The 14592-nt window shown below is 40.3% G+C and overlaps 1 protein-coding gene across 5 annotated transcripts in view; it reads left to right on the top strand.

Annotated features, from left to right (window-relative positions):
- The window catches only part of PLEKHG1 (pleckstrin homology and RhoGEF domain containing G1), a 233922-nt gene that overhangs the window by 182058 nt on the left and 37272 nt on the right, over positions 1 to 14592 (top strand). For all 5 annotated transcript variants that reach the window (XM_034669294.1, XM_034669295.1, XM_034669292.1 and 2 more), the window contains one exon: positions 7963 to 8032. In XM_034669294.1, coding sequence (XP_034525185.1) covers positions 7963 to 8032 — 70 coding nt within the window. The remainder of the gene's footprint in view (positions 1 to 7962; positions 8033 to 14592) is intronic.

Raw genomic sequence — 14592 nt, forward strand, 5'->3', positions numbered from 1 at the left:
TTTTTTTTTTTTTACTTCCGATTAAAGAAGAAAATGCCTACTGTTTTATACAGTCACCCTTCTCTTGGAATAGAGAAGAGTTACCTAAACTGTAATTTGAATCTTTCTTTAAGAATGAAGAGTGAGGAAAGAGAGACCATTCTTTATATTGAATTTCTATTTTAAAATTATTAGCATATTAAAATCATCTAAGCTCTCTTCCTTCCTCAGAAGATGAGAGTAAAATCTTCCCTTTCCCTTTAACTTTTTCTCTTTAGTCTGTAAATGTCAAGTCCCTGCTTATAAAACATTCAGCGAAGTCTAGTTTAAGTCTAAAAAAAAATTATTTGGGCCATCCTTTTTTTCTTCCTTGAAATGTAATTCAGAAACTGAATCATGGGATACATAGAACATGACGACAATGAAAGGAGGAGGAAGTTTTCTTTTCTTTTAGTGCGTCGTCCCACCACCAAAATCTCTTTAACTTCTGCACAGTGGTAGCAATGTTTTTACCCGCAGGCTTTTTTCAAGTGCACTTTCAAGGCCAGTATTAATGTATCAGTGAAATTAATGGAACATTTGGTGCTGTTAACCTCATTCCATTTTCTATTCCCACGTGCGCATGTGCCTGTGTGGATGCAACAAGTTAGAATGGCAGCTGACCTAGGGAGGTAGGTGGGGAAAGGAAGTGGTGCTGAGTCTATCGTACACCGGAAGGGGGGAGGCCATTCCTGACTCTTATTCCATGGGAGGCAGTAGAATCTTCAAGGTCAAAATACAGTTCCTGCCTTCAAGTTCACATCACTGGTCAGAGAAAATTTTACATGTAATATGTTCTGTAAAAGAGAACAGTGTTTCTTCTAACTGCACACCCAAACAAGTAAGAAATGTTAAGTAAGCAAGTATGAAATGTTACCTTCTTTTTCATAGTCCTACTCAAAAAGGAAGAAATATTTGGAACTTAGGGTATGGGGGAAATACCCAAAACCCAAAGGTGGGATGACTCTAATTTTAGCTGTGAGTACAAAACACAGTCTATGAATCAATCATTCCCTCCTGCCAGTGTACAGGTAGGGTTGTTCATTAGATACACGGACGCAATGAGAAACCTGGTCCCCATCCTTAGGCTGTAACTCTAGGACAGTCCTGGTCTTTATGGAGTCTCTTCAGTGGCTGGTATACCACATCCCGTGGTCGCATGTGTGCTCCCCTAGTACAGGGTATATTATTTGTTAGTCAGTCTTCTTCCTGTATCTCCCATGCTCCTTTTGTTCACCAAACTCCAGCCAATAATGGCTTCCTTTCTGTAACCCCACGCCAGTGAGTCCAGAATGAGCTTGGTGTGCTCAGCCGATTTCTTAAATGACTTTCTCTTTCAGCCCTCCCCATACTCCAGTATCACTTCTGTCAAGAGCCCTCCATGACTGCTCCAGTGCTCTTCCACCCCTACCCAGCCTCAGTTGCTCTCCCCACATTGCTCTTTTTGCTTTGTATCACATAGGATAGTGTCATATTGTGTTGTTTTGTTTCGTTTTTCAGTAAAACCAATACTTTATTATTTTTCACATAAATGTTTCTCATCAAGTGATAACGTATTATGTCATGCGAGTTTCTGTTGTAATTTCTTAAGGTTTTTCTGTTTTTAGCAAAATAGTGCTTTCAGATTTTATTTTATTATGTAAGAATGCTTAACGCGAAATCTACCCTCTTACCAAAATTTTCAGAGTACACTACATTATTGTTAACTTCAGTACTGTGTTGCACAGCCGGTCTCTAGAATTTGTTCATCTTGTTACCTGGAACTTTTTGCCCATTGATTAGCAATTCCTCCATTTCCCCCCATCACCCATCAAACCCCTGGTAACTACCATTCTACTCTGTGATTCTATGAATTTGACTACTTTAGATTCCCAAGTAAGTGGAATCATACTGTATGTGTCTTTTGTGACTGGCTCATTTCACTTAGCATGATGTCTTCAAGGTTTACCCATGTTATCACAGATTACGGAATTTCCTCCCTTTTTAAGCCTAAATAATATTTCATTGTATGTATATATCACGTTTTCTTTATCCATCCGTGGATTAAGTTGTTTTCACATCTTGGCTATTGTGACTAATGTTGCCATGACCATGAGTGTGTTAATATCTCTTCAAGATCCTGATTTCAGTACTTTTGGATAAATATCCAGAAATTTGATTGCTGGCTCATATGGTAGTTCTATTTTTAATTTTTTGAAGAACTGCTTTTCACAGAAGCTGTACCATTTTGTATTCCCACCAACAGTGTACAAGTGTTCTTATTCTTCACATCCTTGCCCACACTTGTCTTTTGTTTCATACTATGTTCTTTATGTATTCTATTATTAACATTTACCACCCCTGATCAGAGCATAAGCACCATAGGCCAGGGCTTTCACCCACATTTTTTATACCACACCTCCATACCTGTAACAATGCCTGACATGGAGGCTTTCAATAATTACTGTTAAATGGAGAGCGAACAAGATGGTGGGCCAAATACATTAGGACAATGGCCCTATGACAAGGGCATGAAAGAAATCTCATTACTTCTTCCGCACTATTTCCGTGCTTAGCGTTTGTCCTATTTTAGAAAATGATTGTAAAGGAAAGCTAAGCAGGTGACTCAAGCTAGGGCTCCCAGGTAGACAGGGTCTCGCACCAAAAACACCATAATGCAGAGTCCAGCCCTTGGCTTTCTTGAGTCGGCCAGGAAACAAATCTTTCAATAGATGTGCTTTTTTTTTTTTTAAGATTTTATTTATTTATGTGACAGAGAGACAGACAGTGAGAGCGGGAACACAAGCAGGGGGAGTGGGAGAGGAAGAAGCAGGCTCCCAGCGGAGGAGCCCGATGTGGGGCTCGATCCCGGAACGCCGGGATCACGCCCTGAGCCGAAGGCAGACGCTTAACAACTGCGCTACCCAGGCACCCCTCAATAGATGTGTTTTTAATAGAGTACATGACTAGGATTCAGCAGCCCTGATACTAACCCCAGCTGTGGCCATTAATTATTAGCTGTGTGAACTAAGGTAAACTACTTCTCTTGTAGGAGCCATGGTTTCCTCACCTTAAAATGAGGGGTTGGACTGGAAGGTGTCCGAGCTCCCTCCTACCCTGTGGTTTGAGCAATGAATGCCAGTCATTCATTTACAGGTGAGCTATACCTGGAGCTTGGGTGTGTCCCCTGAGACACTTCCTCCTACCAGGTAGCTCACTCTGGAGATGAAGTTAAAGCTCAGAGGAAGCTGGATTAGCCTAACATACAGAACACAGGGAGTTGAATATCGTCAAGGAGTATTTCTGTTAAGCCATGATGGATTCTGCTCAAAATTCTTCTCTGATCAGAAAGAGGATTTATATTGAAAGACCTGGACACAAAACCTAGATCATGAGCCCTCCATCCTCCAGTAATGGAAATCACTGGCCCAGAAATGTTGCTTCTTTGACTATTACTTTTCTTTTTTTTTTTAAATAATAATTTTTTATTATGTTATGTTAGTCACCATACAGTACATCATTAGTTTTTGATATAAAATTCCATGATTCATTATTTGCATATAACACCCAGTGCTCCATGCAATACGTGCCCTCCTTAATACCCATCACCAGCCTATCCCAATCCCCTCCCCCCCTCCCCTCTGAAGCCCTCAGTTTGTTTCCCAGAGTCCATGGTCTCTCATGCTTCATTAGACTATTACTTTTCTTTAACTGTTTCTCTTCATCCAGTGTTTAGGTGCCAATGATTAGATTTCAGCTGTCTTTAATTTATTCATACCCATCTATCTGTAAGAGTTATTGGTACAAATATCAGGATTGTATTTTCCAAAGTAAAAATAATCTTACAAAGGGAATATTTTTATAGGACTCTTAGGAATGAATGTTTGAAATTGGGACTATCCTGAAATCATGCATTGGTAAAAGATCCTTTCAATGTGCAAGATAGACCAATGGATTTTAACGTAACAGGGTATAGTGTATTGGTATGGCATCAGGCTCCAACAGATCTCTAAGAAATTATCATATGTTCAGTTTCAGTGTAATATCAAAGAGTATACATACTTTTCTGAATGGGTATTCAAAGACTCCTCTCTTTTTTGGTGACATATCTATGTGAGGGTAGATTGTTTTCTGTGTACTTCATCAAAATAACAGGGGTGCCTGGGTGGCTCAGTTGGTTAAGCATCTGCCTTCAGCTCAGGTCATGACCTCAGGGTCCTGGGATGAGCCCTTTACTCAGCAGGGAGCCTGCTTGTCCTTCTGCCCCTCCTCTTCCACTCATACTCTCTCTCTCAAATAAATAAACAAAATCTTTTAAAAAAATAACAGATTGTGACAGATTGAATGTATAAGCAGATATGAGAATCCATCTGTGTTCCATTAAGGTCAACATTAGAGATTTGCAAAAATGTAAAACAACCTTACTCTTCTCACTAACTTTTATTTTATAAAATCTATTTTTCACAAAAGTTATTTATATTAACATGTATTAGACTTATTGAATGAATTGATCTATTTCAAAAATATTTAATTTTAATTTCTAATAAATATCCGTAGGTCTAATCCACATAAAGAATTTTTTAGAGTGTATACAGGTCATAATAGCCCAAAGTTGGAGAACAGCTGCCTTGAGTGAAGAGGACCCTGTGGAAAGCTCCACTTCTCACATAGTTTACAGTCGGCATTGTCATCTCTCACCTTCCAATAGGAAAGGACAACTGAAGATCCCGGGTATTTGGGGAGAGCCTCTAGCATGAATGACAGAAGCCAAAAGGAACAAACAGAGTAAAGAGAGCTCAGCAGAAAGCAAAAGGCAGGAAAGAAAAGCCCCAGATAATTAATAATAACATCTTTGAAGAGAAGAAATTTTGCACTCATAAGAATGGAAACATTAAGAACCATCTAAAGAGCATATTTCTAAAAAAACACTCTGAAATTAAAAATCAGATAGTAGAAAGGAAACCGGTTACTAGAGGGGACAGAAAATAGAATTGGAGTCTCCCAGAAAACGAACAATAAACAAAAAGATAGAAAATAGGAGAGGAAGAATAAGAAAGATTAGGGTATTACACCAAGAGATCTAAAATGTGAATAGTAGGAGATTCAAAAAGAGAAGAGAAAATGGGGGGAAGGAAGTATCAAAGACCTAATTTAGGCATAGAGTTTCCTTAGCTTTTTGGTCCCAGGATCTGTACATAGTTCAGATTTACTGAGGACCCAAAAAGCTTTTTTTATTTATGGTGTATGATGTTTTTTGTTTACCATGATAGAAATTAAAAGTGAAAAATTGTTAAAACTTCAATTTATTCAATAATAATGAACACACATTCTTAGAAAAATAATTTTACTGCTTTTTCCCTAACATTTGTGTATATATTGGAATCGGTTTACATTTTTGCAAATGTCTTTATTGTCTGACTTACTAAAAAATAACTGGATTCTTAAGTGGGCTTCTTTTTTTTTTTTTAAGATTTTATTTATTTATTTGACAGGGAGAGACAGCGAGAGAGGGAACACAGGCAGGGGGAGTGTGAGAGGGAGAAGCAGGGTTCCCGCCGAGCGGGGAGCCCAATGTGGGGCTCAATCCCAGGGATCCCTGGGATCATGACTTGAGCCGAAGGCAGGTGCTTAATGGCTGAGCCACCCAGGCGCCCCCTTAAGTGAGCTTCTCCTTTCCATCTGTTACCTCATGCCAAGTCATGTCACCTGGAAAAGTCCACTGTACACTCATGAAAAAATGAAAGTAAAGCCAATATTGCTTAAGAATTTTTATGAAAACAGTGATCTTACAGACTTCTGAAGGGGTCTCAGGAATCCAGGGGTCACTTGGAGAAGTGATGCTTGAGAACATTTCCCAAATAGGTTGGTTCTGTGCATGAAAATATTCATCCTAAGTCAGCCGTCACAGAATTTCAGAGTTCATGTTAACAAAGAGACAACTCTAAGAGCTTCCAGAATAGAAAATCAGGTCACATGAAACCTGGATCACGGATCAGAATGTTCCTGGACTTCTCAGCAGCATTGGAATTCATAAGGCAACAGATAGTTTCCTGAATACTCAGAGAAAATTATTTCCAACCAAGAATTCTATATCCAGTCACATGATCAGTCAAGTGGGAAGGGAGAACATTCTAAAACAGGAAAAGTCTCAGAAAATGTATAGCCTATTACCTTGACTCAGACAGCTACACTATGTTGTAATCGCCCAAAGAAGGATACATCTGAAATGGTATCTAAGAAACAGGGCATCTAACACAGAAGCCAGGTGAAGCGCATCATCACGATGGTGTTGGGAGAACCTAGCAGGTGTGGCGTGCAGGTTAACCTGCAGAAGGACCGAAGGCTGCAGCAGGGAGATAACCAAGAAAGAATACAACGAATAGATGATCTGATGTTTGAACACAGGGAGGTGAGAGTTATGCTTCCAGCACAAAGTTTGAGGATAAGTTAGTGGTGTGTACTTTGAAAACTAAGCAACAAAAAGGGGGGAGGATGATTTTAACTCCAGGGAAAACATGGTTGTACAAGAAAGGAAATGTAATTATGGTATACTCCCAGGCTCAGCTGAGAATAATATTTATACAGTCTTCAAAATGTAAGCTCTGACTTTTAATCTAATCAAATTTCATGATAGAAATCATTGAGATCAGATGAGGGGAAGTTTGGGAAATTAAGAAGTAAATAATATCTCAAACTGAAAAATACTGAAAATGCTGTATCGGCATGTTTAGACCCTTGGATAGAAACAGCAAGAAGTTGAGAATGCTTCTGGAGAGTGGCAGTAGAGAATGGGAAACAGAAAATAAGAAACTCCTTGTTTTTGTTGTAATTCCTGCAGAACGATTTAACTTTTTATTTTTTTAAAGTAGGCTCCCCACCTGATGTGGGGCTTGAACTCATGACCCTGAGATCAAGAATCGCATGCTCTACTGACTGAGCCAGCCAGGCACCCCTGTTTAACTTTTTATTAAATATGTAACATACCTCTAAAATAAACACTTAACATAATAAAATATGTATTAATACAACTTATATAAAGGGCAATATGGAAATGTGTTACCATTTAACTCTGTGATGCCCTTTGACCCAGGAATTCAATTTATAGAATTTTGTCTAATAGTAAGTTGGTTACATTAATTATACTATATCCACACAATGAAATATTTTGCAGTTACTTAAAATAATGCCACTGCCATTAAAAAATAAGACAGGTTTTCATCTGAGGAAAAATATTTCCTCCCAGCATATCTTTCCTTTACAGCACTATCTCCATTTATAATTTTATTTTTTTTATTTTTTTTAAGTAAGCTCTATGCCCAACATGGAGCTTGACATCATGACTCCAAGATCAAGAGTCCCACACTCTACCAGCTGAGCCAGGCAGGCACTCCCTCTCTTCTTATAATTTTAAATTTGTTAGTGTGATCTTTCATGCAATGTCTGACTCTTCCAATGGGTTCTGAGCTCCAAGCACTCAGGGACCATATCTCCCTTGGCTCATTGATGTGTTTGTTCTTATGCCTTGCCTGGCATTTGGTACCTAGACAGCTATTTGATGAATGAGTAAGTAAGTGTGTATGAACATGGGTACAGACAATGCCAACCATCTAGAAGACTTAAATGTCAGGCAAGCCTTATCTCTAGGTGGGAGAGTTAAAGGTCGGACCTGTGTTTAAATCCCTGGGGTACCATGACCTTGGGCAAGTTCCTAATCCAAGCCTTGGATATAATGACAGTAGGTCTTCAGTTATCCAATTAAATATGATTCCTTGTGGCAGTTGCCACGTCTGGGCCTGCCTGCTCTCCCACCTCGAAAGTGTACTTCGGCTTTGACCACTATTGAACACTTTAAAAAAAATGATTCCTTGTAAATGCCATATAAATATGTAGACCTCTGAGTTACATAAAATGTTCTCAATCATCAGACTATAATCTAATACTTTCTGACTATTATTTTTTTATTAGTGAACTTCTACAAGATTTGGAAAACTGTGAAAATGATCCTGTGGCCATAGCAGAATGTTTTGTGTCCAAGGTAAGCAGGGTTCTTTTCTCTGGGCCAACCAAGACAGACGCAGATTGCAAATTATTTTCATTTTAAAGTTAAAATGGCTAGTTTTTCCATACTAGATGAAGTTAACCATTAATCTTTCTCACTCTGTTTTTTCTTTTTTTCCACTAGCAAGGAAAAAAAATAGTGTTACTATCCCCAGTAAGCTAGGAAATACAAATTTAGGTGTCCTAGAACTTGCATCGTTCCTGAATGATGTTTATGCATATTTCCTAAGAAAAATGGTGGGGAGGAAAATCCAGAATAGAATAATGTTTGAAAAATAAGTACACACAGAATTCCTCAAGACCAGCTACAAAAATCTGTTAGAATCTAGGTATTTTATCTATAATATATGTGGCACTAGCCTAGGCTATATAATTAACCTTGTGGGGTGGGGTGGGGGGGAACTAAAGAGAAGCAGAATTAATCTCTTTTTTTTTTTAAAGATTTTATTTATTTATTCGACAGAGATAGAGACAGCCAGCGAGAGAGGGAACACAAGCAGGGGGAGTGGGAGAGGAAGAAGCAGGCTCATAGCAGAGAAGCCTGACGTGGGGCTCGATCCCATAACGCCGGGATCACGCCCTGAGCCGAAGGCAGACGCTTAACCTCTGTGCCACCCAGGCGCCCCCAGAATTAATCTCTTATGTCTTAAAAATGCATTCTCATTTTCCTACATTTTTCTTAAGCTGCATTGATAGTTTAGAAAAATAGAAGAAAAGGATCTGACCTTTAAAGCTTATGTATGAAATGGTCAGCTCTGACCCTGCACCAGGGTTCCGAAACATACAAGAAAATCCCTTCAGGTTGTTTTCCCACATGCTTCTTACTCTATATAGAATCTTAAGTTTCTCTTAAACATGCAACAGCTTTTGTTAGGAAAAGGTCTGGTGGAGATTATTTTGCAGCAAAACGTCACGTGATTTCCGCAGTTGTGGTTTCAAGGGTACAGAGGTGTAAGCAAGGTTCATGATGGTGCTCGGGATCGACCGGGTATTAGCACCTCACTGAGAGCTGCAGAGTGCCCTGTGCACTGGCTCAGATGCCTGACCTGGCTCAGGACTTGTTTCAGGGCTGTTTCTTATAGCCACAGATCCATCCAGTGGTTTCAAATCCAAACATAACACTCTGGGTTTTATTGAAGCATGATTCCTTAAAGGCAGCGGTTGGGCTTGCGTATAAAACCCTCGTGACTGTGGGCGGGTGTGTGGCTGTCCACCCGTTACCGTGCTCACACACACAATTCTTTCATACGTTGCCTGTGTCATAATTAATTCTCTTAAAGGGTAGGAATTTGAGAGAGGGAAGGAAGAGGGAGGAACGGGTAAAAAGATGTGCCGCGTAAATCAAAGAAGATATGTTAGAATAGCCACGGCGCGTAAACAACATGGGAGTGATCGGAAACGCTTGGGCTTTTACTGGTAACTGTAATCACAAGTTGATTAAAGACGGTCCAGCATATGCTTAGCTCCGGCTTAATTATTCACATAAAAGTTTGTTGATGTGCCACGTTGCCAACTCCCAGATCTTATTTTTTCATTGTAATATTGCCAAGTTTAATTAGAAGACTGACTTCAGCACTCCACACTTTCACATGGAGGCAGGGCCCTGTGTGAGTGTTTGGTTCTGGCACAACCTGCTTCTCACTCAGCACCCTGAAATTTAGACGATGTTACGTTTTCTGAAACGCAACCAGCTGCTCGACTCTGGGGAGGAATGGAAAATTGCTTTAATTGCGAGGCCATTAATGAAAGAGGGAAAGCTGACGGTTGACTTCTGCTTTAATCTGAATCACTGGGGCTTACACAGAGATTCATCTTTGACCTTGCTTTTGTGGCATGTGGAGGTTACAGAAATCCTTCCTGATGAAAGGAGAATACAGTACTTCTTACCTGCTGCTTATAAAAGAACAAGGGGCTGCAGAGACCATTCTCTCGAGGGACAGAAATAAAAGTTCCCCAGGGGGGCAGGCCAAGCTGTCTCCCGGCTGATTCAGCTCCCATTTGTCTGCTCGTAGGGCTCTAGAAACAGCTGGAACAGGTTTCCTGCTTCCCTGCCTTCACCTCCATCCTCATTTCTGTCTCTTATCTGGGCTATCAGCTGGGCTGACCCGAGGCAGCGTTTAGGAGGGAGACAGAGTTTATCTTCGGAGACCCCACCTCCTCTGAACCCCCTCCTCTCCCCTCCCATTGATGCCCTTCTCCCTTCAGTGCCCAGGCACGCACCCCCATGCATGCGCACGCACACACCCTACCCACTTACTGAGATTATCCTCAAGAAAGTGCTGACATTGACTATTCATGTCACTGGAATGAATTCAAGTCCATGTTACCTCACCCAGAGTGCTACTTACATATTAACCCTTTCTCAGGAATCAAAGTGTGTGTATGAGAGAGAGAGAGAGAAAATCATACAGATTTCTTTACTCTGGTTATTCAACCAATAAACAGCTGAGTGCCCCACGTGCCCAATTGGCCAGCCCTAACTCTCTTTTATTTTGGTTCTTTTCATAATTAAACGTCTCAGTTTTACATCTGTAATTACAATTTGACAGAGTTGAATCAGAAAGAAATATCTATTTTTATATAATTTATCATTGTCTTCTTTTTCCCTAATCATGTCTAAAAAGGATTGGGGGTAGCATATATATTGAATAAAAGGCATTTAAGGATTAACCAACTAGGGGCTATTGATTTTTGTATAAAACCATTGTTTGGATTGTCCACAGAGCTTAAAAATCTAAGATCAAACATGCATTTGATTCTACATTAAGAGCATAGAGCTGATTTAAATCAAAACCTAATTTAATATTGGGTTAGAGCCAGGAGATCACAAAATGTACAACAATTCAATTGTGCAGAAGTCTTGAGGCTCTATTAGGGATAGGTGCATATAGGTCAAGTATATGATGTAATTTAAATATATTTTCATTGAAGCCATTTTTTTAAAATTAATATATAATGTATTATTGGTTTCAGGGGTACAGGTCTGTGATTCATCAGTCTTATATAACACCCAGTGCTCATTGCAATGCATACCCTCCCCAATGTCCACCACCCAGTTACCCCATCCGCCCACCTCCCTCCCCTCCAGCAACCCTTGTTTGTTTCCTATGATTAAGAGTCTTCTATGGTTTGTCTCCCAACCTGGTTTCATTTGTTTCATTTTTTCCTCTCTTCCCCTACGATCCTCTTCCTTGTTTCTTAAATTCCACGTATCAGTGAGATCATATGATAATTGTCAGTGAGATCATATGATAATTGTCTTTCTCTGATTGTCTTATTTCGCTTAGCATAATACACTCTAGTTCCACCCACATCATTGCAAATGGCAAGATTTTATTTTTTGATGGCTGTGTAATATTCCATTGTATATATTATATACCACATCTTCTTTATCCATTCATCTGTCAGTGGACATCTGGGCTCTTTCCATAGTTTGGCTTTTTTGGACATTGCTGTGAAGCCATTTTTTTAAAGATTTTACTTATTAGAGAGAGCGTGCGAGAGTACAAATGGAGGTGGGGGAGGGGAGGGGCAGAAGGAAAGGGAGAATCCTAAGCAGGCTCCATGCCCAGAGTGGAGCCCGACGTCACGTCACGATCCTGAGATTATGACCTGAGCTGTAATCAAGAGTTGGATGCTTAACTGACTAAGCCACCCAGGAGCCCCTGAAACCATTATTTTCAAGTTTGGTATTTCAGATGATCCTAAAGGTCCCTAAACTTAAGGAGAGTCACCCTGATATTATTCAGTCCCATGTGAGTGCAGCGGAAGGCAGGAAGGAAGCGAGGAACTCAGAGTGTGTGAGCAAACCCAGAGAAAGGCTCCATACGACATTAATTTACTAGACAACCTTGAGCAAATCACTGTGCCGGTGTTGTGCACGGAGCCAGGGCCAGACGCTCCAGTACCTTCAGAGCCACACAGGTGAGTGTAGCACACGCGTGGGCCCAGGTGGGGGTGAGAGCAGCCCACGTACATGTACTGAAGGCAGAAATGTCACGTGAAACGGGGCGCCAGGCCCCGTGGATCTAATACTTTCTCTGGAGAAACCAGAAATCAAGATATTTTGATCTGCCAACTTTTGGAAACTGGCAACTAATTTAAATTTTTAAAAAGTACTGTGTTTGAAAATTGGGCAGCATATGCAGCTGGTAAGGCCGTGGGGAAGCAGGCACTCCTGTAATTGTGGAAGAAAAGAATGGCACAGGCCCTGGGGAGGAGAATTTGAGTATATCTAGCAAAACCACATTTGACTTCATCCTGTAATCCAGCAGTCCTCCTTCCAGAAATCTGCTCCAAGATACAGTGACAGAAACGCAAGCGTAGGGACGCCTGGGTGGCTCAGTCAGTTAAGCGTCTGCCTTCAGCTCGGGTCATGATCCCAGGGTGCTGGGATCGAGCCCCACATCAGACTTCCTGCTCCGAGAGGAGTCTGCTTCTCCCTCTGCCTGCTGCTCCCTCTGCTTGTACTCTCTCTCTCTCTGACAAATAAATAAAATATTTTAAAAAAAAGAATCAACTATAAAATTAAAAATTGATCACTGATAGGGAATGGAGGGGTAGACCAGAATGGAGAGGAATAGAAGCTAGACTTGTTTAAATATGCATTTTCTTATAGAGTTGACCCTGAAATCACGTAATTATTTTTTTCATAATTATAAAACTAAAGTTAAAATGACAGTCTCCAGAAATTGAAAACAAAATGAAATGATGAGCCTACTGATACAGCCGCTTTGTGGCATAATCGCACAAAGGAAATCCCAGTTGATTTTAAAATAGACAATGGGGAAACTACAGCAAATGCATTTTTAACTGTTGTCAGTAATGATATCAAATATGGTGGTGTTGGTATGGTTATGCTGAAATCCAGTGTACTGTGGGATAAAGCAAATGAGTAGTTATGTTAGTGTCATTGAACTGGATTTGGTAGGAGACAGGAAACACAGGGTAAGCATGAGGCTAATTAAAAACACTGTAATCCTGAATCCGAATTGCATGTTTGAACCATGAATGTATTTTATGTTTAAAAAACACCATATTCCAGGGGTGCCTGGGTGGCACAGCGGTTGGGCGTCTGCCTTTGGCTCAAGGCGTGATCCCGGCGTTATGGGATCGAGCCCTGCATCAGGCTCCTCCGCTGTGAGCCTGCTTCTTCCTCTCCCACTCCCCCTGCTTGTGTTCCCTCTCTCGCTGGCTGTCTCTGTCTCTGTCAAATAAATAAATAAAATATTTTTAAAAATAAATAAAAAATAAAAAACACCATATTCCTAAGTCTGTCCACTGAAAGGGCCTAGAAATAATGATTAACTCAGTGGCAAGACCATCTCGGATACCCAGACCGTGGTCTCCAAATACTACTTGCAACCGAAAGGAATCAGGGCCCCGTGAAGAATGAGTGTGGGGCAGGAAATGTACAAGGTGACCTGGAACATCTTGTCATTCCAGAAAACAAGGAAGCTCCCGGAGTCTGTAGGTCAGGTCATGAATCCAAAGAAGAGGCTCTACCAGCCAAAACTGGGATCATTTCAGCATCAGTAAAGATAATTCATTAAAAACAACTGAAACCCATTAAATATGTTTATAGTCATGCATTCACGGTGATTAAAAAAACCCCAAATGGTGGCCTTCGATGCTAGAAAACCAATGTGCTATCTTGAAAATGAAGGAAGAGAATCAAGCGTTCGTCTTGCCTTTCCCATACAAACTACAAACTGCAGAGTAACAGTTAATAGGAGGAAGTTCCTTTTTTTGGAAAGATTCTGGCTAATAAATGAGGAAGGAATAGTGGAGTCAGAGATCTCACCATCTGGCATTTCCTAATGAATTAATAGATCAGGCAATAATTACCAGGGGTGGTTAACATCACAAAGAGAGAGACAGCCAGACATTCTGTGCCTCCTGATGGAAACGCGATACAGTTATGACATATTCCTGCCAAACTATGGAAGCTAAATCTGTTCTAGCCCCCCCTGAACCACACCAGTGCAGGGGGCAGGTGAACATATCAGAGGAAACCACAGGGATGTAACCGGCAAAGCAGACGATGAGAAACTGTAGGAAAAACCATCTGGTTTCTTCAACTACAACTGCAAGGGGAAAAGGGACAAAGGGAGGAATTTATAGATTAGAAGAGTCTTAAGAGATACCACCCGGTTGCTTTGTGTAGTTATTTGGATTCCAAATCAAATAGGCCAACAACTTAAAAAAAGAAAATTAAAAAGATAGGACATTTGAATAGTGATGGTTGAATATTCATATTACAAAATTATTTAAATGTGATCGTGGGCATTATGGTGATGCTTCTTTATAACAGTCCTTATACTGGAGATATATACTAAAATATTTACAAGTGCAGTGATCCGATGTCTAGAATTTGCTTCAGAGGGATGGGGAAACGGGAGTAGTGGGTAAAGATCATGAGTTACTGTTGAGGTCAGGTGATGGATACTTGGTGATTCGTTATACCATCCTCTCTACTTTTACGTATATGCTGGAGACTTTCTATAATATAAAATTTTTAATCTAATCCTAGTCAAG

This window comes from Ailuropoda melanoleuca, chromosome 10 (genome assembly GCF_002007445.2).
Source record: "Ailuropoda melanoleuca isolate Jingjing chromosome 10, ASM200744v2, whole genome shotgun sequence".
NCBI lineage: Eukaryota > Metazoa > Chordata > Mammalia > Carnivora > Ursidae > Ailuropoda > Ailuropoda melanoleuca.